Source organism: Pygoscelis adeliae, unplaced genomic scaffold (assembly GCF_000699105.1).
Source record: "Pygoscelis adeliae isolate BGI_AS28 unplaced genomic scaffold, ASM69910v1 Scaffold52, whole genome shotgun sequence".
Taxonomy (NCBI): domain Eukaryota; kingdom Metazoa; phylum Chordata; class Aves; order Sphenisciformes; family Spheniscidae; genus Pygoscelis; species Pygoscelis adeliae.
The window spans coordinates 943,676-967,304 of NW_008824285.1; the positions used below are offsets into that span (position 1 = coordinate 943,676).

Consider the following 23,629-nt stretch of genomic DNA (forward strand, 5'->3'; position numbering starts at 1 on the left):
AGAAATACTGCTCTACCTTTAATAATGCATAATGGCCCTTAATTCCACAAGCGTCAGCAGGATTATGGCAAAATACAAAGGACTTGGTTCTTTTGTCTTTTGAGAGCCAAGAGTTTCCCAACACAATAGGAATTGCATAAAGGGCAAAGTCACCTGTTAGAAAATTAAGGTAAGTTTTCACACCAGGACAAAATCAAGGAACTTTGTATCCCATATAGGACTGCACTGTAAAGGATAACAGTGTCAAACAATACTTGGTAAGCCCGACTCCAACACTTTATCCAAAAATATCTGTATTTTCCATGTTCACCACTTAATATTTACAACACTAGCATGAAGCTGATGCAGCATACTTTTAAGGGAAGTATAATTTCATAAATATACAGTCGTCTCATTATGTACAAACACCCTGTTCTAATTTATGTGAATGTGGAAAACTGGTAATTATTCTTCTAACAATTTTCTACAGAAAAGCAACAAGTAACTTTAAAATCTTACTTATTTTAATGTGCATTATGAAAAAAAAAGTCAGTCTCCTTCATCGTTTTGCTGAATGTGACAATAATTTGAGAAACAAGATGGTACAGTCAAATCAGGCTGCTATGGGTGAGGACTTTTGTGGTTTTTTTTAATTTAATATACTGAAGGTAAAATTCAGCATGAATGAATCACTGAAAGAGACTGCACCATGCTGTAATGAAGGAGTGTAAAAAAAATAAACGGTTGCTCTGAATTAGATTAATCTCATTTCCCTCTTGTGGGCCTCTTTCGTAGTTGTGTTGCACAATTTTGTGGGAGTTTTTTTCTCTATCTTTAAAAGTTCCGAAGATTTTTGTACATTTTTATAAATGTGCTGCACAATACTAAATGCATACAGGCAGGGCATAACTGATGCAGAGTCACTAAAGGCATCAGACAACACACGTTTATATTAACTGAATGTAGGACTCAAAGCTACTTGTATCTGTTCACAAATGCCTAAGAAGGAATTTGGGCCCTCTGAATTTCAGCAGACTCATCCAGGAAAATACTGGTAACCCACGAATTGTGTAAGTGTTATAAAGGGTATAATTAGAAAGCTTTTGTAAGTCTTCTTACAATCCTTTCAGTGGCTTTGCTTTTATTAGAAGCACACAGACATTAGTGCATGCTTCATTAAGATTCATGTTTCTATTCTGTACAATAGGAAAAGGAAGCAAAAATTCATCTGTCACAACTGTCTTCATTTCAGTTCCCAAAAGAAAACCATTTTGTTAAGGCTTCTGAGTTTACTAAGGCTGCAAAAGCCAGTGAATTTCATTGTTTTGTCTTGGAATTCCATGGAGAAAAATCATGCTAATTTTAGTCAGTACCTGGGGATTGTTTTGTGATATTTTTTTTTTTAAAGGGGAAATGCACAATTATAATTTAATTTTTGTTTAAAAAGATGGTGAGGCAATCTCTTTGTTCTTGCTCAAATTGTAAAAAGGAGAGGAAATCCTGAACTGACTAATGACAGCGTAAGGGTAATGAGCGTGATAAATACTATACATCAAATGATAACGACTTACATTTTCTGCTTGTAGCGGAGTAGCACTCGGCTCCAGATGCGAGCAAGCGCTGCCTGTGCCCATGTCGTAGCCAAGGCACTGAGCCCAACCTAACACTCTTTGCTTATCAGCTGTAGCTTTGTGCTGTGTTAACCATGGCTGTGAGATTTTTGGTTAGTCTAGAATGTGGGCAGAGTGGGTTTCCATCTGCCTGGCAAAAAATGAAAAGACAGTTTGGCTGTCCTAAAGCTCTTGCAGCGTAAATCCACAAGTGAAACAACAGTGCAGAGAAATTAAGGGACTTGGAATAAGTCATGCAGCTGTGGCATAAAAAAAAACCCAGTATTCTCATTTGTTTGAGTTGTGGACTATTGCTGTTGCACAGGGACTACCCCCAGGAATAAAGGAATGTTAGTATTCTATGGAAAAATAACTAAAACCAAATTAACAAAGTGAAACCATTTACCTGAAATGCACAAGGTGTGTTATCCATACAATATACTCTCAGATTGTAATCCAGAGAATTGCAAGACAGGCAGCCAAAAACCGCTACTTTCAGCTGTCGAACGGCACAGTCAGAGATCGGTTCTCCAATAAGAGCATAAGTTCCAAAGCTGTTTAAGAGAATGTGACAGGCATAAGGATCCAACAGGCAGTAGCAAGAAGTAGTTTCCTCTTCCACAGACATCACTTCCTGCAAAATGAAATTCAGGACAATAGGAGTTATGACATTATTTGTTTATTTTTATTCAACTGGAATGTAAAGTACTTCTGAGAGCCAGTCTGCACACTCTTTACTCATGCTGACCTCAGGGAAGGGGAGAAGATACCTATATGAGAAATACTCCCAGTTTAGCCCTGAGTCAGCAGTAGGATTTATGGCAATAAATTGTGCAGAATTCAATGTGTACAGCATATAATAGTAATGATGATGCGTAAGCAATTTTAGCATCTTTTTTCAAGTGCTCTTGACTTTCTAGCTAATTTTTTTCCCAATAACAAGTTAAGAAATTACTTTGAAGATTAAAGTCAATAAGCAAACCTTGAACAATAGTTGGTATTTGACTTCCTTTCAGAACATCCATTACAGTTATGTTTACCTTCATCAAAAAACTACCTATCCCACTCTTTTGCCTTTCATGCTTAGTTCTGCATTACAGCATCATTAGATGAGGTATTTGAGCAGTCTACAGTCTGGTGTTACGCTCCTCATTAATTCCAGGGTGTTTGTAACCAACACTGATGGAGCTGACTGAGTATTAAGTGCATCTGAAGTAGGAAAACTAAGCTGAACTTGAAATGCTTTAAACGAGAGCAACAAACTACATAGTGGTTTAGAGGAGGAAAAGGATAGTGAGTTATGGTATCCGTGAATGTTTTAACTACTGGTTTTTTCCCTCACTATGCAATGAACCAAATAGTTCCAGTAGCAGCAGTGCAATAAAACCTGATTGACTATGGATTTGTGTCTAGTTACCAAGTTCTGTGGTTCTAATAACATGTACAACAAACACTTTTATAGCTGGGAAATTCAGAACCTTTCCATCCTGTGTGGATTTCTGTAATGTTGAACAACAGTTCGGTTCATGCTTTAGCTATCCCTTCAGGAGTAGTATTAGTAGACTGTCTCCCCAGATGATGCAGAAAGTTTACTATGTTTGAGACTGCTGCCTACCAAGCAGTTTCAGTCGAACATGGCCAGTGGGCTTAAAAGTGCAGGTGGACAGACACAAATGATTAAATGCCGATGTCACAAATGCACAAAGCTTAATTTCCCCAGTAAATCAGGATTAGAAAATACGCTTGCAGGTAAAAAAGCAAAATATTTCATTTAATGTACACTAATTGTTCAGAAGTTATGAGCACAGGGTGATCACTGAATGCCCATTAAAGTGACATGTACAAAGAGACAAGATTTTTAAATCAGGAGGATCCGTCTATGTTAAAAAAAATTGAAGTGTATATTTTTAACCAGTTCCATAACTTTCTTTATGTCATGATAAATTCTTGCGTGGATCTAACGATCTGTTCTGACATGAGTCTCTTTGGTAGCCATGATCTAGCAAAACAATGTTTTTAAAAATAAATGGCTACTGGCTCCATTATTAAGTGATCTGAGAAAATGAATACTTTCTCATGTCACATGGGCTAGATCATAAAGTTGACCCTTTCTTGCACATCTTGGTAACATAGTTGAGAATAGTTTAGCTGCTTCTTAACAAAACGCAAAATCTTTTTTTTTTTTTTTTTGTTTCTTTCCGATGACTGTTTCTATCACTTATGTAATCTTTGACCTGCGCCTGCATGAATAAGAGTAATCATGTTTCCATCGTTAGTACAGCCTTTTAGCTGGGAGCGAAAGTCTAAACTTACCTCCCATTTTCCTTGCTGTGTCCTTTTTTTCAAGTGAATATTCCAGTGCTCTGAATTTACTTCTGCGCAGTGTGGTATCGTCAAGGCAAACGGAGTACTAACAGACAAATCTGAGGGCCCACAAGTTACTTCTGGTCCTAGAAGAAACATCTGTGCCTTCTGGCTGTAGGCTTTGTGGGGGGGGGGAAAGACAATAACGTCTGTCAGGCTCTTTTTAATAAGGAGTAAAATCTACTTTAACTGCAAATTTTAAAATATTTTAGTTAAAATCTAAGTACATTCATCTGTTACAGAAAACGATAAGCAAGCCAATTACTGTGCTAATTTTCATGTAGAAGCAGTAGCTGGAGATGAAACAAAACTATTAGGCCACATCTACTCAAATCGTTGGCTGGTTAGTTTAGGATTCTGGTCTTTAAAATACATTTCAATTTGCTTAAACCAAATACAACACTAAAATTACTCTGTGCAAGTAAGCCTTGCTTTATGCACCAGCTGGTAGTATTACCATCTAATTCTGCCTTCAAAGACTGTCATCGACCCTATTTTCACAGTAGTGAAGATAAAACAAATTATGGTTTAAAAACAGTGTCTCATAAATTTTTCCAGATTGAGTGTGATCTCCCTGGTTTGAAAACACATTTATATTCTGCAGAATGAACAAGCTAGGTATCTTATAGCAGACATCAGGGACAGAACTTCTTTGCTTAAATTTAGAACTCTCCAAGGTTGATATGTGCACATGGGCTCCATTGCAGTCAAGGGAGATCCCATCAGCACAACTGAAGTCTGGCGATTCATCTAATCTGAATGTAATCACCTATGTTTGGTTAGATTAACTGCTTGCTAAGTTACAAAGATGAAGTATCTGACAAGAATCTTCTCTTTCATTCAAACCTAAATTTAATCCTGTCCCACATAAATGTGCTTTCCTTACCTCTTGCAATAAACACCTTTGCAGAGCCAGTGACAAAGTGGATGAGACTTACTTCTTAGACATTAAAGCTAGCAATTGAAACATCTTGTCCTGTTGGGGTTTGCGGGGGGGGGGGTTGTTCTGTTTTGGTTTTTTTTACACTGTAATACTTCATCTGGGTTGCATGATCCTAATTTCTGGCTTCTGCATTACTGGACATGTACTTCACGCTTAAAATTAAAGCAAATGGTGTTTCCAAGATAAAAATAAGGGGAAGAACCTCAACTAAGATATAAATAAGATGATATAATAATATGAAGATATAAATAAGAGGAAAATCCCTGCTTGAAAATTAGGATATACTTCTACTGCCATGTCACAAGCTAACAACAACATTGCCCTTAGAGCTTTGCAATAGCAGCATGGCAACAACCAAACCATCCCATACTGCCTATGCTGCGCCCAATGCTTCATGGCTATACTGTTGAATTCTAAGTTACCCAAGCCAGCTTGGCTAATACATTTAAGTGAATGTAGCTCTCATGTAGGCACACTTATGTGTAGCCCTGCACTTAAAGCAATCAGATTCCAATCCTGCAAATTGACTTTGCATATCCATCTAACATCACCTGGGGGTAGCATTCTTGGTATAACTGTAATAGCAGGTACTCTGAAAACGCAGTTAAAAATACCATTCTTGCTAAAGACTTGAAAAGTTCCAACAACTTCAGTGGCATCCCTTACTAAGGACTACATGTACAAGTATCTGTGAGATGAAGTCTGGAGTGAGAAAAAAGAAGACACAACATGCTAACAAAAAAAGGCCAATTTTGCTGTTTCAAGTGTCATAATAATAAATGCTCCCTAAGCCTCAGTGCTTCTAAGTGTTTGTAGGATTCTTAGGCTAAAAAAAAAAATCAAAGCACAAACACAGCCTCTACTGTAGCTGCCATGTTCCTCTTGAACAGTGGGTGTGTAAGGGGGGGAAGAGCAGGGAGCACAAAGCAGGCAGTGCTGCAGGCCTTGCTGCAGCAAAGCATCTCAGCAATGGCAGTAGTCTTACCACGTTTAGAGACACATGAGATAGATGGTGTGTTTTGTTGAACTGATACCAGAATGACTATTCTAAGCAAGCAGTTCAAGCAAAAAACTACTTGCTTCTGCTTATGCCTACGAATAACAAACAATTTTTCACAACTCCTTCATTGCTAGGAAAACACTGCTTTTGCACAAAATACCATCACTTAACACCAACCCCTGCTACCCTTTACAAACGGTTATTTGATTTCCTTAAAAATAAAACCTTCCAGCAGTTACCGCAAATCACTTCTCTTTCCAGCTAATTTAAGAAATCATCCAGTTACTTACGAAGAAAAATGTCTCAGAATTACTAGAAACCCTCAAGCCAAATTTATACATATTTATTTTTCAGTATGTTAGTTCATATGATTCCTCTCTGCTGTACCTCAGGCAGAGACTCGTGTGTTCTACTTCCTTATCTCTGTTTTGATGCAGCTGCAGGAAGGGGGTAACAAAAGCGTATTTCCAGAGAGCGAGTCAAACCTTAGTTATTTAACTTGGTTGGTGCATTTCTATCCTCTCTCCCTCTCAAAACACATCCTGGCTGCTGCTGACAAATGCATAAAATACGGGGAGGGTAGGGAGGTGGTGGTGGAATTTTGCTGAAGTTAGTTACCTCCAGTACAAAGCTTGACAATTCATCTTCAGTAATGGGAGCAAAATATAGGTTATTTTGTTTTCAGCACAAAACCCTAAGGAGATGTGAATCCAGAGTTTTAGTTATGCTACTGGTGATGATTCCCATCAAAAATAGCTCAAATTTTTCAAGCATCAAGAATGAAACAAAATACAAATATACAAGATACAAAAAGAAATAACATCAATAGTGGTAGGAGAGTCCTGGTAGCAGCCTAGCAAAGTTGATGTGAAAGACGACTGGGAGACTACGATTGTAGTCTACCAAGTGCCCTCCCACCCACCTCATTTTAAAAAAAATTAAAAAAAATAAAAAAAACTGAAAAAGCCAGAGTCACTGAAATAGTGCAGGCTCTGGTCACAGCCACTGGCAGACTTCCAGGGTCACTCGGTGTAATTGCTGACTGCATACATCATGGAGAGAGCAATAGCAGGGATGTGTGTGAATGACCAATGACAAGCTAGTCTGAAAGGAGCTATTTAATTGCTTTTAGAGAATCATTCCCCTTGTAGAACATATTGGACAAACATATGGGAGTTCTGGGAATTATTTAATGCCAAATGAACTGAAATCAGTTAATTAGATGAACTCTCACACTTGTTGCAAGTAGCAAGAGTCTTTCTGTGTAATAACTGACACGGTATTAAGACTCGCATGCAGTTCTGAGCCATTTATTAGGCAAGGCGGGAAAGGGAAACATTACCAAATGCAAGTGTTTAATATTCCCATTGCTGCAAGGTAAAACAAATCAGTAACAAGATCTGTCCCCTCAAATCCATCAAAATCAAAGGTGTCTAAATTTTCCAGTAAAAGAAAGACAAATAGTCACTACTGCTGAGCAAAAATGTAAAAAACGTGTTTTCTAAAAATACTACACTGGAAAGAAACATCAGGAATTTCACCCCACAATATTCTGCGCTCTACAAAGTACTCGTAAAGAGGTTTCTTGCATTTAGAGTTTCAGTTTCGGTTTAGAAACTGCTGCTAGAGGGACATTTGTACCTGAAGCCAGAATACTGAGAGAATTTTATGGGGAGGGGCTAGTCCCTCAAGGAGAGGTCTAGTGCCGCTCAAAGCCCCGTTCATGTCAGCTGCCAAAGCAGCTGATTGTGCGTCTGTCAGCCTAGCCTAAAGAAGCAGCAAATGGTGCTACAAATGCTAGATGTTCTTGTCACTTTCTGCTGTGCAGAGGCCCTGAGTTGCAGGTGTGGTGGTACCAAGGTGCACATTCCATCCCAAAGCACTGCTCCATTAAAATTCCATGTTGGAATACTGTGAAGGTTAACTGGAGAAGCAAGGAAGTGAAGAGGAAACAATGCTAAGTGTCCATTTTTTTCTGGACGCAATCAGTTTCAGAGAAGAATTTAATATTTGCCTTTCAATATTTACTCTGTCAGTGGCTTACCATAAGCATCTGCAACAGAGAACCTAATGGCATAACAGGCTCCTAAATGAACCGTGATACCTGGGAAGTGAAGACTGTCTGGTAAAGAACACATCTGTGCCTTGAGCCTGGATTTCTCATTGCAGTGCACTCCTCGGATGGCAAAAATATTTGCTTTCAGACTGCTACAGACACTGAAATACTGTTTTTTCCCTCCCCTTTGCACCAATACTCATACAAATGAACGTGATGGAAAACCAGCAAAATAAATTCATGGTTTAAAAAAAATCAATTTAAAAAAGGAACAGCATGATATTTAAACTCTATACCCATTGAGCTGGCAGTTTACAGCTGAAATGGATTCTATTGCTGTGGGTTGCTTTTGTGAGATGAGAAAATTTTGCCTTTGGAAAATAAAGGTATGTTATTTGTCCCATTCATGTACCACATTGCATGTAAATGCATACATTTATGAAGCTTTGATTTTTCTAATTATATAATTACAAAATATGTTTAAGTCTGGCTAAGACTGACTTGTTTCATTCTGACTATGCAAACGCCAGTGTGTGAATACTATATATAGGTGTTGGGCGCATCAGAAATACATTCCATTTTTCATATTGTGCTTCCAAATGTGTTCAATCACCATTGAACCTTCACATTTCTGCTAAATTCCTACCAAAAAAAAAAGACAAAGAAAACGGGGAGTAGCGACATGAGACCTGGTCTTCTCAGTCCTCTCAGTTTTCTTTTCTCCTTCTATTTTTCCACTCTAACCTTCCCACTCTTATTTTGACTGTACGGTTGAAATCTCTGAAAACCATTATTTTACAGTATTTTCATAATCACTGCATCTCAGTTATGCTTTTTTCTAATATTTAGAATGTAGAGGCATATTCACAGTTTCTAAGAATTTCTTGTATGATACTAACCAAACACACTTAATATACTTGTAGAACTCCCAACTTTGTTTGATGGAAGAATGTGGTGTGAAGGTTTCTATATATTCAGGGACCCAAATCTTTACAGTTTATACTGGCACACGTAAAGAAAAATAATTTGTTTACACTGTAGGTGACTAAATGGTCATCTTAATTAAGAATCACTTCAGCTATTCTCATCTTTTCTTGCATTGCAATTGGTACGGTATTGGAAACATACTATGAAAATGACAGTGTGTAGAGTGCAGCGTAGGAGAAAAAGTTTGTGAGAAAGGAGAAATAGAAAAAAATGGCCACCAGGAAAAACACAAATATTTCAGGGCAGATTCTGCCTTCCCTTATAGCTCAGTTAACCTTGTTATTTAAGTATGGAATACAGACCGCATTCAACAAGGACACTGTATTACCTGAATAATTGCAGACTGACATTTTTCTCTTTGATATGGTTTTCACACAGGATATTTTATAGACCTCTACATGCATTAAAGGCATGTAAGAGAACTGCAACAAATTTGCTTACTGCTTCAAAGTGAATCAGTAACATAACTGGGACCAGAACCCAGGATCCCAAATACTTGCCCATGCCTCTCATCCTCCCACCCTGTCAGTAGGTTCTATCATGAGATGATTGGATTATCAGCCCTTTCTGACTGGACTATCAAACCTTTCACTGCATTCAAGAACATCTACTCCTCATAGGGCTCAGCATATAATAATCATACTTTGCTGCTTTTCAGCCTGCCTCTCTCCAACATCTCTTTTTCTTACAGTTTTAAATTTTTTTTAGTCAGACTATTATGCTCCCTCTATAAAAAGGAAAGCTCAAAGCTGAAGCATCACACGATGTAAAAGGTGTCAGTGCTTCTAGTGATTTTCTTCCAGCTGTTCTCATCTTATTTCTAGACCCCAGTAAGACTAGTTACTCTGCCACAGCTGGCAAACATTTCTCTCTTTTGTAACAATCTAATTGGATTGCAGTATGTATTTTTTCTTTATTTTTCACTTCTAAAGCCTCTTCAAGCACGTACGCTGGCAGCAGGTGGTTGTGGAGCACTAGCATTTTAAAGACGATAGCCACACACTAGACCTTGTGCAAGCTCTTCCGTGATGAGCATGCGGGGTTCAAGAACAGCCTGTTGTGAACGGACATGCAGTCTCTAGTAGAATCCTAAAGTATTTCGGTGCTATCGTCCACACAGAGCTGCTGTCATATCTACTGAAATATTGTTTTGCTTTTCTTGAAGAAATATACCTGACCTGCCTCCTTGGTGGGGAGAATTCAGGATGGGGGGATGTTAACAATGGCCTAGGGGTGAGGAGTCCTTCCATGTAAGTTACCTACAGGCTCTGGCTGATTCTTGGCTGGATACAGCTAGCAAGAAGATCTCCCAGCCAACAGTGCTGAGACTTACGCATCCCAGTTCTGTTAACCAAGTGACAATTTCTAACTGCACAGAACCACTCGCTAGCTGTAATTCCCTGCAGCCTGTAACTAACTTCAGTGATGCATCTTGAGGTGTTCTGGTTCAGGGAACAAACCAGCAGATAGTGATCTCTGTTCCAATGTAGCTCTGCTTAGTCTTTCTGGCTTAAGTACGAAGTCAGAATTATGCAGGGAGGCAAGAGACATTCACTCTAATTCTCACTTGGGCCAGAATCAATAGCTTTGTTGTTTCTTTCACAAACATCAATAACCTGTACTTTCTGCCAGCATCAAAGCATGTGTATGGTGTTTGAAGGTTGAGCTTAGCTATTTTTCTCTGTAAGTAGTCCTTCAGTGGTTCTTTAGGAAATTCTAGCTGCAAGAAGCATCCTAGAGGATCTGTGCAGTGAAACCATATATGCGTCCCTAAGACTTTATGGTTTGGCATCTTTTTGGAGGGACCACCAGTTCCATCACTGATTTGTTCAGTTACATGAGACACTAAAGAATTTTCAAACCTGAATTTGATTTCTGTTTAGGATACAATGAGTTTCTCATTCCCCAGAGGACTGTATCAATTTACAGCAAAACCAGCTGATAATCTCATCACAGTATCTGTAGTGCACAGACAGGGATTTCCCCCCCCCCAAAGTGACAGTGAATTCAGCACAGCTCTATCAGATCCCATATCATCTCTGTTCCTCTGTGTCTTTTAATGTATGTCTCATACCAACCTACTTCAATAGCTAAATGAAGATTGGAATAGAAGTGACAGCTAACCTGCTAGTCCTAGATAATCTAAATCTGAACGATACGATCCTTGTTCTCTCACACATATTTAAGATGCATAAGGTACCTATTATGGTGAGTTCACATCTCTGCAAGAACACCACAGGACTTCCTTCTTGTGTGCATCTACTGATCTGGTTAACTTTTGTATTAAATTAAATTCCACTGATTACCATACAACTTGCGCGACTTCATTTTTAATGGTGATACATCTTCAACTTGTGAAGTAAAGAAAATCTATCCTCTTTCTCTAATCCACTATTTTACCCTTCCTCCACATCCAAGCATTGTGCCTGTCCAGATGAACCATCATCTACATTTTAGGGATGTCTGCACGACAGACCACATGCTTATATAGCAGTGCTGCAGTGTGGTTTAGTACTTCTCTCTATCCTTCCACACACATATATAAATCGGGTACTAATTCTGAACTGCTGGCATTTCCTCCCACCCTCAGAACACGGGAGCCCACGGGCAATAAAGGAGAAGGCTCCCTACATGTCAGCGCAATCTGCAGCTGCTAGAAAAGTCTGGTTTATTCCACTCAGTTCAGATGGGTGAAAGATACATCAATCTTGTCTCAACTACGTGAAGAAAAATACAGTATTTGGGGGGGGGGGAATGTTTGCTTTTGTCTCACTTTATAGAATTTCACTTTAAAGAAGAAGGAAGGAAAAATCTCCCTGTGATAATCTTCGGTTTGGTTTGCTGCCTCTGCTTCTGCCCACAAAAAAGGAAAACTGTAGGCAAAATTTGCTGCTTGTTTTTAATTAACCTATTTTAATTCATTTCTGCAGGACCGTTGCAGATAAAACAGCTGGGGTTTTTTTTTCTTCCTTCCTTTTACATATCTTAATCTTTCATTGAAAATGATCAAAAACCTGTGGCAGCAGATGGGAATACACTATGAAAGTTTTCATGAAGGAGTTCAGATATCAGAGGAGAAAAAAAAAAAACCAGATTTCACTTTAAGTTTTGAAAAATATTTCTAGGCTTCAGGATTTATAGGCAGCTCTGTGTCTTTCAGTTCCTAAAGGAAAATTCCAGCAATCGTTTGGCTGTAAGTTATTGTAAGTAAATATTTACTGTATATGCAGTTATTTTCGTCTTTCCACGTCTCCTCAGGTATACCCACCAATTTTTCAGTGCTTTTAGCTGAATGTATATTTAAGGTGAGGGAGGTAAGAGAAATAACTGCTGTAAAGCACTATAACCAACTCTCCTGTCTTCAGTTGTATAAACCTGCCCTTGACTACTACGTCTAAAAACTGTCTCTCTCACAAGCACTCAAAGTGAGGCTTAACCAGTGAACCACTCTTCACCGGGACCAACGTCTCCTGAAATTATCCTTAAATTCATCAATTAAAGTATACACTACAGATTATTCACTTAGCTCTGTTTGGAATGTAAATTATGGAAGTGTAGTTTGAGAAAGCTAAGAAAGTTATTTAAGAACTTTTTTTTTTGCAAAAATATTGTTTGGAGTGCCTCACTGCAACTTGTAAGACTGGATTTGAAGGTAGGACCAATAAATTCTGTCAGTGCACTTACTGAACTACAATTTGCCAGCCTCACGCAGAATTAGGAGCAGCAGAAAGATTCAACATCAAAAATAGAAGAAATCAATTCAAGAGAAGTTTAGATTAGAGCAAGGAGAAAAAAAAAATCAGAAAATGTAACTGAAAAGCCTCAGTGGAACAAAGCTGTATGACAGAATTAACAAGCCCTGTTGCAGAATCTGCACATACCAGTTCCTCAGCAAGTTTAAAGTATCTCTGACACTTTTCACTGGATGAAGACATGGTCTTGTACTTGCAGAGGTGCACACAAGATGCAGCAGCTGACTTCTGGCAATGACTCAAAAGGGGGGACTGTAGAGTGCTTTTCAGTCGCTTATTTCAATTAAATAAAATTTGATTATCCCTGTCACTTTTCATCTGACAATCTCAAAAGATTTAGTAGTTATTTATCCTCCAGAGAAGGGCAGTAGAGAGATCGCTTTGTCCACTGCTGAAACAGGGTTGTTCAGAAGTGTGGAAGAGTAGCACGTGACAGTTTAAGGACACAGAATACCTTACTACTATAGAAGTTGATGTCTGGTACCTAGATGTTCCTCTGGGTTTAAATGGGGAAAAGACTCTGGCTTTAATGATTTTTTTTCTTTAAAACCATCATTACATACCTTTAGTGACAGCAGGAGGTGAGAAGTTTTGTTTAGTCGTAGAGGCCTACCTGCAGCAGTATCTAGCACAGAAAAGGGGAGGGATGCCAAGGTGAACAGCACTGTAGAAGAGATGTAAATTGCCATTTCTGCTGCCTGCAGTACGAGTATATTCCTGAGGTCTCATCCAGGCACTTGACTGACTCTACTTAGATTTGACAGAGTCACAAAATAAAGAAAACCCATTGTAAACAGTAAGTGAAGAAGGTGGGTGGTACTTAGTGGTAATGAAAACAAAGCCTTAAATGATACATACCAGAGTGTAGTGCACAAGTCAAAGGCTGAGCCCAAGATTTTTGAATGTTCTACGTTTGCTGACACTTAATCTTTTAAGGGTAACATCAAGGTTCCTTAAACCGGGGATGGGGGGTAATATACCTGAACAAAGTATGTAAGCCAGAATGACGGTGGCAGGCTTTCCTGAGTTATACCTCACCAAGAAGCTAAGTGACAGGGTATATTTACCTGTATTTTACCTGCAAAAGGACACAAATTCCTGGAAAACACAGGCAGGAAATGGGAGCAAAACAAACTGATAAGAGAAGTTTCTAACGTATTGTTCAAACTCAAATGCTTGCATGGGGAGAGGAATTGGGAAAAGCATTTACAGTAATAGGTGGAGGTTTCATGCTGACAGTAGACAGCACGACTAGTCATTAATAATACTAAAAGGTGTAGTAATTTGAGAGGTATCTTAAGTATTGCTTAGTGTCTAGACAGTAACTTGAGATCAAACTCCTGTTTTTCTCTCCCATTCTTCTACTACTGGAATTTCAGACAAGATGTTTAAGGCTTAACTTGAAATGCATTTTAGTTCTTCATGTGCAACTTGAAGCATCCTGACCCAGTACTGCCACTGTGGACCACTCCAGTGGCAGTCTGGCAACTAGACACATTGTTTAGTTAATGAATGGTTGCACTTTTTACCCTAAGCTCTTCTAGCACTTTTCACCTCAGCTGTTAAAGAGAGTAGGGCAAACCCTGGTATCTCTCACATCCCTTAAATTTACAGGGAACTTGCCAAGAACCAAATGTAGTAGTTCTCTGAAGTTTTCACTTTACAATAAACTTATCTTAGAAACTAAATAATGCAAACTTTTACCTCATGAAAAAAAACCACCACAAACAAAAAAATGGTCTTAAGGAAGAAAAAAACAACCGTAGGTCTAAAAATGACAATATGTTCTACCAATCTCAACAGTTCAACACTATGGCTAGCATTTCATAAGCTTTACCTTCCCTCTGAATCCAGGTATTAGTCTAGTGAGAATGCTACACTTAGACTAAACAAACTTTCTTCATTTCCTGAATTACACTCAATTACATACCAGTTTTGTAATTTTACTCTCTTGTAGGGTTTGATCAGTTTCTAGCTGAAAGCGAGTGAACCAAGCAAGCAAACTGAACTAAACTTGGGTTCTGCTGATGTGTGGTCTGTCAGGCTCAAAGAGAGCGCAGAGCACTTTGATTCTTTATAATCCATGTTGTGTGAAAATTAAAGCTGCTAGGAAATCTTTTTATGGGAACAGCTATCAAAATCTGCTAAAACCATCTGTTTCTCTGGCCATGTTTATTCATAAAAATAAAGGGGAAGATCCATTCTAAAGCAAGGGACTTTGGGCCAAATTCCATTGTCTTTCTAATGCAGAATGAAGGCAATTGAAGTGATTGCAGTGGAATTGATGAAAACGCCCACATGTGCAGCTGCAACAGAATTTAGTGCCATGCATCTAACAGAACATTTTAAAAGTTTTAAAAGCATCTAGAAATGAGCTAGGTTTCTTTTGTACGACAGACATTTGCAACATACATGGTGCAGCAACATTAAAAAAACCCCAACGACCCGCATTTGCCAAAACCATAGTTCTTCTGTTTGTTTTCCTTTTTTTCCTTCTTGTCTTTGAAATAAATATGACAGAGCTGAAACCTTGAGAACCTCAGAGAACTAACTTGTCTATTTATGAAAGACCACCAGTATTTCAAACATCACCTTCTTGTCCCACCAGATGCAACACTGAAAAATCAAAGTGCAGCTTAATTTCTACTGTTCATCAGCTGGTGCTGGCAAATCCAGCTGGGGAACAGATTTTAATGGTGATTTATAAAACAAAGTAATTTAAGAAATGGTCCTGAGCGTTCACTTATTCACATCATCTAGGCTACCAAACATCTGTCATGAAGTAACAACAATTCAGTACCTACATACAACAGGGTCATTCAGACTGATGACCTGGATAGTGAATTTTAACCTGTTGTCCGCACAAGAGTCTATGGACCCAAAGGTTCTATAACAAGTAATTAATGAAAGCACCTGTGCTGTTAGTAGACTTGCATGCCATAAGCCTGCAAATCAAAAATGATAGAATCACCGACTCGAATTCAGCACTTATCATACATCAGTCTCATCAAGGTATCACATCCATTTGCAATAATTCCATGTGATTTCACAGAAGCATCACACAAAGATCATTTTTGCTGTCATTTATACAGATACAGCATATGTCACAACAGTGTGGTCACACCAGCAACAGGGAAGAGGGAGTGACTTTTGCACATTCCATTCCTTTAGACAGTGTTGACAAGAAATGCATTAAATGAGATAGTTCCACAGATTCTGGATGTGCGTGAGTTTTTTTATGTGTTTCTTACCTGGGCTCCTTTTGAGTGATGGAAAGAGAGATTTCCCACGAGCTCTCTTCAGGAATAGCTCCATGTGGTATCAACAAACTGACTCCTACAAAAGAGCAAAGGCAGAACTGATCTTTGGGAAAGGCACTGGACGTAAAGAACAATGCACAATTTGCCTCTGATTTACAAGACCTAGAAAGGCCGCCTACTAGAGCAGAAGAACGCTCCTCTGAAATAGTCATTCTGACTACAACATTATCAGATTGGATAATAAATGTAAAGGAAAATACATTATTAATATGATCCAACAACAGAGCTTTTAAATAGTTGACTTCCCATTGTTTTGTGTCACTAAATGACACTGGATTCATAGTCTAGATGTGACTGAAGGTTTCTCTTCATCCTTGGGTACAGGCAGACTCTGTCTACTTCACCACTTATACAAAAAGGAATCATTTATGGAAACAAAAGGTACCATCAGCTGTTTCCTTAAGGCTTCCAGCAAGAGTGGTTTGTAATCCCAGTCGTTTTGATGGTCTTGTTACCCTGATACAGTCTTTTATCTGATGCAGCAACAGAACAGTCTCTTTTGCGTTCCCTATTTAATTGTTTTTTTTTTTCCCTTAAATAATAGAGTCAAAAGCACGTGTGCCTTCGGTAACTTTTAAGTTAGCCTTTGCCAGCTTCTGAAAGGCAGTAAGGGCAAGCCAGTTATGAAAGATTTTCATCATTTGTTGACTCACTCTTATTTGCCAAAATGCCTCTTAGTGGTACACATCTTGTCATCTGCATAGCTCCATGTTTTACAAGACATGATCATGGTTTAAACTTTTCTTGAAACCTCTTTGCCCCTTTCTGACTTTGAAATAAAATCTAATAATTCTAGGATCACAAGGAATCTCATAATGGAGAGACTGCCTAACCAAATTAATCTGAATTTGCATGGAAATCACCATACCTTTTTGTTCATATACATAACAACTAGTGAATCCATGTGATATGATTTTCCTTTTACTCCACTAGTATAAATTAGAATTTAACAAGGATGTTTTCCACCGGGTACCAGTGAAATTAAACTGTTGTATAGCATGCTCAATACAGGAAGACTAGATTTTACTTTGCGTATGTCACACAATGCAGAACCTCAGCTAAGTAGTAACGTGACTGCACTATAATTTACAACTGGCTAGCAAATTTGATCTTACATAAACAGGCAGAAGGAAGTACATAAATTGCAAGCGGACCAAATAGGTATTTAAATAATCTAATTGACGGGACTATCATTATATAAATAGCTAAATTTATAGTATGAGGGACTTCTTCATTTATGGCTTAATTGACTTAGTGCCTCTGCCTTTGTAATATTCATTCCTGAACATAATCTGTGAAGAAATGAACACATTCCATGTGTTGTGCGTGACTGTACATGAAATATTATATCCCTGAATTATATACTGTTATCAATCTTCTCTAAATACAGACCACATTTTTTATGGTACCCTTTAAAGTACCCGTTTTATGAAACATGAAGGATAAATGCTCTAAAGCATTCAGTTCAACTAGATACTAAGAGATAAGCCTGGACACACTAGTCAAACGAAATCAAAGTTGAATTTCAAGTGAATAGAGTTTGGAAGAGATCTTCTTCGCTAGCAATGGTGGTAGCTGGCTATTTCTGCTACATTTGCCATTTTGAAAAAGAAAGCATCCAACATAAGGAATTCTATTCAGCATGATACGAGCATAGTGATGTAGTGCAACATACTGCAAGACTATGATTTTAACACCCTTTATTTGATTCTGATTGGGTGCCTTTATGTTTTCAGCTAATTTAACAATTTCTTAAGTCTAAAATACGTCTCTCAAAACTCGAAGTCACAAAACAAATTCTACTTCTTAAACAATGCAAATTGAGCATCTCTACTGTGATGTTTCAGTGCATAGCCCAATCTTGAAATGCCAGTTGACTTTGAAGTGCCCCACTGTGGAAATCTGTCAAGCTATTAAGCTAAAAGAAAGAGAAAACCAGAAAGTCAGGAGTAAATGCTAACGAAAGCCACACTAGAGTTTTCACTGAGAGTGGAAGCTATTCTCCAGAGACATCTGTTTGTTAGATACTGCAGACTACAGTAATGTAATGAAGCCTGACAATGTTAACGCAGTCAGATGTTGATGCATGTAGATTCTGCTTTGAATATGACCCCGTTATATAAGATGCTGATCCAATATCGACCGCCTTCCTGGGGAGCCCTTCTTTTGGATCAGGATCCAAGTAAGCAACAGCTTTGATCAATAGGACTTTCATGCTGAAGACATCAAGCGAAGCAGTAATTTATAACAGTTCAAACAGACATAATGCCTCTTTACTACTCATCCCAAGCTTTGTTCTGATCAGTCATCTCCTGTGTGGGCAACATGCTCTACTTCCCAAAATCTGCATTAAGGGAGCCCCTACTTTTTCTTTTCTTTCCTTTTTTTCATTTAGTTACAGAACATGACATCAGGCAAGAAAAGCTTAATCTGAAATTATTTTATATGGTTTTAATGAGAAAGGATCTACCCACCTGTGTTTGGAACCACTAAACGGCCACCCAGGTGTCCAAAAATGGCAGTTGTCTTCAGCTCACTTCTTGTTGAAATAGAAGACAGGTTCTGAATATATGTAGCCTTATTTCTAGCCTGTATTGTACCAAAAGCTCTATTATTCCCATGAGGAAAAGTTCCAGAATGTGCCTTTCCATGATATTCAGCCCTCTCTGTCACCCCTAGGGACACCATGAATGAACTCTGAACTTTGACTTTGATGTCTGACAATGGGTTGAACAGTGAAGACTCTGTCATTAGCTCCTTGTCCATGGGATCCTGCAGGCAGATTGGTCCACTGTACGTTCTGCTCACTGTCAAGTCAGGCTGCATGGATGAGTTCAAAAGCAGGGAGTTACCTGGTAGAATGAAGCAGATCAGGGAGTTAGTTACTGTATTAAGACGTTAAATTTGAAACCTCTTTCTGACCTCTCCACCATTTCCTTTTTGACTTGCTCTTCCTTCCTGATATGCTCAGAGCTCAAAATCACATAAGGTAATGTTAAAAAACAGATGAAATGATGCAATAGATCTAACAGGTACTTGGATCACTATGTTTTCCGCACTTCGGGCAACTCCAGAGTGCACAAATCTAAGACGGAACTTCCTTCTTGTTTTGGATTCAGGTTTGTGTGTATGCCTTTTTTCTTTCTTTTTTTTTTCCTTTAAATTAAAACCCATTGGGTGAAAACACATCTTCCTGCAGACCTTTCCCGTGAGCTTACACGAAACAATAGCTTCATGCCTGAGGGAAACTGGGTTGAAAAGAAAGTGGGACAAGAGTAATACAGGGAAAAATACTACAGTTATTAATTTAGGAGCATTTTAGCTCAGAAAACACTCTGGAAAAAAGAGAAGGCATGGATAGATTTAGGGCCTGAATCCTTTAGCTGGTCTGGTCTTTTTGTTTGTTTGTTTTTGTGGGGGTTTTTGGTTGGTTTGTTTCTAATAAATAGAAGTTTTTAAAGTAACTGATTTTCTGGAAATTATCTGTATTGCATCCTTGAAAATCTGATCACTTTAAGGGGCTGCAGGTTGGGGTGCTAACGTTATAAATACATTTCTCCAAAGAATAAAATTTGGATCACTCTAATCCATTGTCCGTATGTCAGTACTGTGCTCTTTTTCTCAGCAAACTGAACAGAGAACTGGCCTTTTTTTCAGCAGAATTGTTTAGTTTACAAATGCTCTTATTTAAAAACCCACAGACAGAGAACCCAAAGTAAATGAAACTGAACTAACAGCATCCTGGCATAAGAGAAATTGGTGCACTCAGATATTTTCAGAGTGTCCAGAACTAATGTTTCTGAAACATTAAGTCAAACAAACAATTCCCCAGACTCAAAACAAGGCTTCAGTGGCAAACTGAGCAAAGGAGAAAGTTACTATTTGAGACAGTCATTGAGAATTACATGACGCTAATTAAAGGCTTGGAATTTTAAATTAATGAGTAAACATCCTTCAAACATCCTTGTCTACCAAGCCCGTTTTCCAGTTTCTTGCAATTTACACTTGGTGAGGAATGTCCAGAAAATAAAGTAACTGTAAAAACACCACCACAAAAAAGCCCCAAACTCTGCAACATATTTCACTCTTCCGAAGAGAGAAGAGACATGGGGATACTTTCACACCCACCCACCCACAATAAGGCAGGTCTCCATTTTAGAATGTCAGTACGGAATTAAAGAAACATACTATTTTAAAGTAATCACCACTTGTATTCCTCCCCAGCTTTCTGTCCAAAGGAAATAATATTCCAGAAAACATCTGAGTGCTGCTTTTAGTAAAAGTAAATATTTCTTCCATGTTTCATTGTATTGGTAGCTTTCTGAAGTTTGTTTGTTTTTTTTTAATCAATACACATTTACACACATCTCTCCCACAGACCTCAGAATGTGGATGTTTGCATGCTAACAGCAGCTTATAAAAATAAAGTTGGGTTTCTCAAATTAACAGTAGAAAACTAATCACTTTTATTGGAGTAAAGAAAATAGAAGATCTGTAACTGAATAGGAAGGAACTACAGACATGCTTTCTGGGTTTGTTTAGGTTTGGTTTATTTGTTTTGGTTGGTTTGGGCTTTTTGTAAGTCACAAATGTCAGTGTAGAAGCTAGTGACAGTATTTCTAAAGCACTTAGAGTGTGGTCAAGAAAGATGATGTATTTGTCTAGTTGCCATGACAGATCAGTAGCAGAGACAGTAAGAGACGGTTCTAACCACCAGATCCTGGTCCTTGTACTGCAGCTGCCCTTCCCTGGCTTTCAACACATCTGCTCAGCAATAAGCTGGAATGCCCTCCCACAGCCAGTCATTGAGTATGAGCTCAGTATCTCTTTGCAGTAGGAGCTCTGGAGAGAAGAAAATGAAATCACAACACTAACCTTGTCTGACTGTTTTAAAATTAAATGTCTGGAAGCCTCCTGTCAGTGCAGATGAATCAATCACATCCACGCCGTACTCACTCTGACTCCGTCTGTAAAGGGTAACGCCAACCACCAGCACAGCTACAGCAATGACTGCTGCTCCCAGGCCGGAGTACAAGGCAATGTCACTGGCAGTCTCAATATCTGAAAGGAGAAAAAGTGGGTACCAAGTCAGCAGCACTCATGAAAACATTCTGACTGGCGCTGGCTGGTCGTGAGCAAAGGGGATTATAGGAGGCCAGAGCGGTAAAGCTTGAGACATAAATGTGGAGCAGATCACAGCAGGATAGCGGAGCACAAAGGAACACTGAAAAGCAAGCATTTGAAAGCATGAGCAAATTTCCTGATGCATCACTCCATATAGGTGAGCTTACATTGTTTTAGGGATTGCATCATGGTCTTTACAGGTTTTTTTAAAATGGGAGACTTGGACTCATAACAGTCAGAAGCAGAGCGCTTACCACTAAACACCCTTCACTCTCATCAGCACACATTGCTAGCTTGGGCTCCTTGCTGAGGCATGCTATTGTTTCCCATTCCAGCCCAGTGGAGATCATTAAGGTATGGTAATGCAGCCCTTAAAGGGAGGATGTGGAACAACTGCAGCTAGGGAGGGCTGCTTCAGGTATCAGCATGAGTCTCATCTATTGCTAGCTTCCAGGGACATGCAAGTTTCAGGTTTGAATTGTGGAGCTAATCCAGGAGGTCATGAATCCCCTGAAAATTCTTAGTGAAGATTTCCCCTTCCCCCCTCCTTTATTTTCTGTGTGAGTTTTAGTATAAGAAGGAACAGTCCATCCTCTCACAGCTCAGAGAGGGGCTGAGGAGATCCCACATATCATCTTGGATTCCTGCAAGCATCTCAGTCTTTAAAAACAGGTTGGAAACCAAGCCTTCCCCGTGATCACACCCATGCATTAAGCTTACAACCAAGTTTTCTAAGACTTCAAACTTTTACAGCAGAGAAGAATTAATTGCTTTAAAAGAATGAATCCAAATGAAACCTGCAATATTATGTAATTGAATTATCCAGTCCCGCTATTCTCGATCTTCTGGGATTTGGGACCACGTACCATGAAATTAAATTACTTGGCAAGTACACTTAGTGGGTCCTTAGATAGTTCCTTAATGCCAAACTCCAGCTTAGAGGAAGAGATAATCAGGTATTCACCCTATACATCATCTGTTATCCTCCTATGCGGTGCTTCTGCTGTCAAGTGAGAAGCACTTGGTACAGAAAGTGCATTTATTTATAACAAATGACAGTGACAAAAAGTAACTAGGAAATCCAGACTACTCAATATCAGTAAATCAACTGCAATGTACAGAAAATAGGGTAGGAAGTTAAATTCAGCATTTAATAAATAGCCAATTACTGAAATTACTTAATTAGTATTTGGGAGGAGGCTTCTATTGTGCATATGTTTTTCTGCAGAAAGTCAGATAACTTTATTTTAGCTGAGTTTTTAAAATGAACGTGAAACTTAAGACCATTGAGATGAAAGAAATGAGTACCTATGGGCAGCATCAGAAAAGCTAATTTTCCTGGCTCGCCAGTTTCTTATGTAAACTAAACGCCTGACAACTAACAATACAAGCAGCTGAACTTCCTGGGAAGGCACATCAGCTGCCAAACGCAACTGCCGAGAACCGACTGTTCTCTAACATCAGTGAAATGCCAAATGACTTGCCGCAGCAAGGAAACCGAGTACGTAAACTCTGCTTTAAGTGGGCTGGAGCACATGGAGATTTGCTGTGAATAAGGCAATGTAACCGATTTTTTAGTTGGGCAGTTGAATCAAAAGTAAAATAAACTGTTTGGCTCAAACTTCTTTAATAAAAAAAAATTCCATCCTGTTTCCATTCTCAAACTGTTCCCAGTCAACCCCAGAAACAACATTCCAACATCCCATTCATCCCAAAATAAATGTTTTGAAATCAGTTTTACTAGGACCACCATTTAGCCCAGAAAATACTTCTGCAGCTGTTGAATTTTCAAATAACATCATACTGAAAAGGGTTTCAGTTTTTAACATGTTTAGAACTTGCTGAGAAGGGGGTGGGGGAACCACAAAGTTTCCATGCAAATATCAGCTTTTCAGAAGAAATCCATCTTCTGTGGTATGTCATGACAAATAATCACAACTGAATAAAATTGTAAGTAGCTCTTATCCAACTTCTTAGAACATAACAATTGCCACACAGTTCTACTAAATAAATTACTAGAGAAAAAGATTTTTTTTCTGAGGCCTTTTTTTCCCATTTTTTTCCATGAGATGCTCCCTTGAAAAATGTTGTAAAGAGAATTTTAAGCATTTTCATTTCAGAGTTAGGAATTCTAGAAAGTAACCTGTTAGCTGACAATGTAGATGTATTAGACTAACAATGGGAGATGCCCACGTTCTCCTGTGCCAGATGGAAGAAGTAAATGCAAAAATACAGGGTCACAAAGGAAGACTGGAAATACGTCAAATCAAACCAAGACTACCTGAATCCCAATCCAATGCCTTAATCGCATACTGGTTTACTTCCATTTCATTCTCTAGTATCAGGTGCAGAAAGAAGAGTACAGAAACTAATTACATTTCTATTTCTTCCAATTTTCTGTTCCCAAGCTATTTTGTTGTTACAGAGAATTAATTATGAAACTCTATTGTTGACTTATTTTTTGTGGGTAATTAGTACAACAAGTAAGCCAAGA

At 38.6% G+C, this 23,629-nt stretch overlaps 1 protein-coding gene across 1 annotated transcript in view; it reads right to left on the reverse strand.

Moving 5' to 3' along the window:
• Window positions 1–23,629, reverse strand: part of UNC5D (unc-5 homolog D (C. elegans)) — a 94,930-nt gene that overhangs the window by 11,385 nt on the left and 59,916 nt on the right. The window contains 6 exon segments of the mRNA XM_009318632.1: window positions 1,996–2,223; window positions 3,903–4,046; window positions 4,048–4,072; window positions 15,943–16,027; window positions 18,486–18,863; window positions 20,887–21,072. Of these exon segments, the coding sequence (XP_009316907.1) occupies window positions 1,996–2,223; window positions 3,903–4,046; window positions 4,048–4,072; window positions 15,943–16,027; window positions 18,486–18,863; window positions 20,887–21,072 (1,046 nt within the window).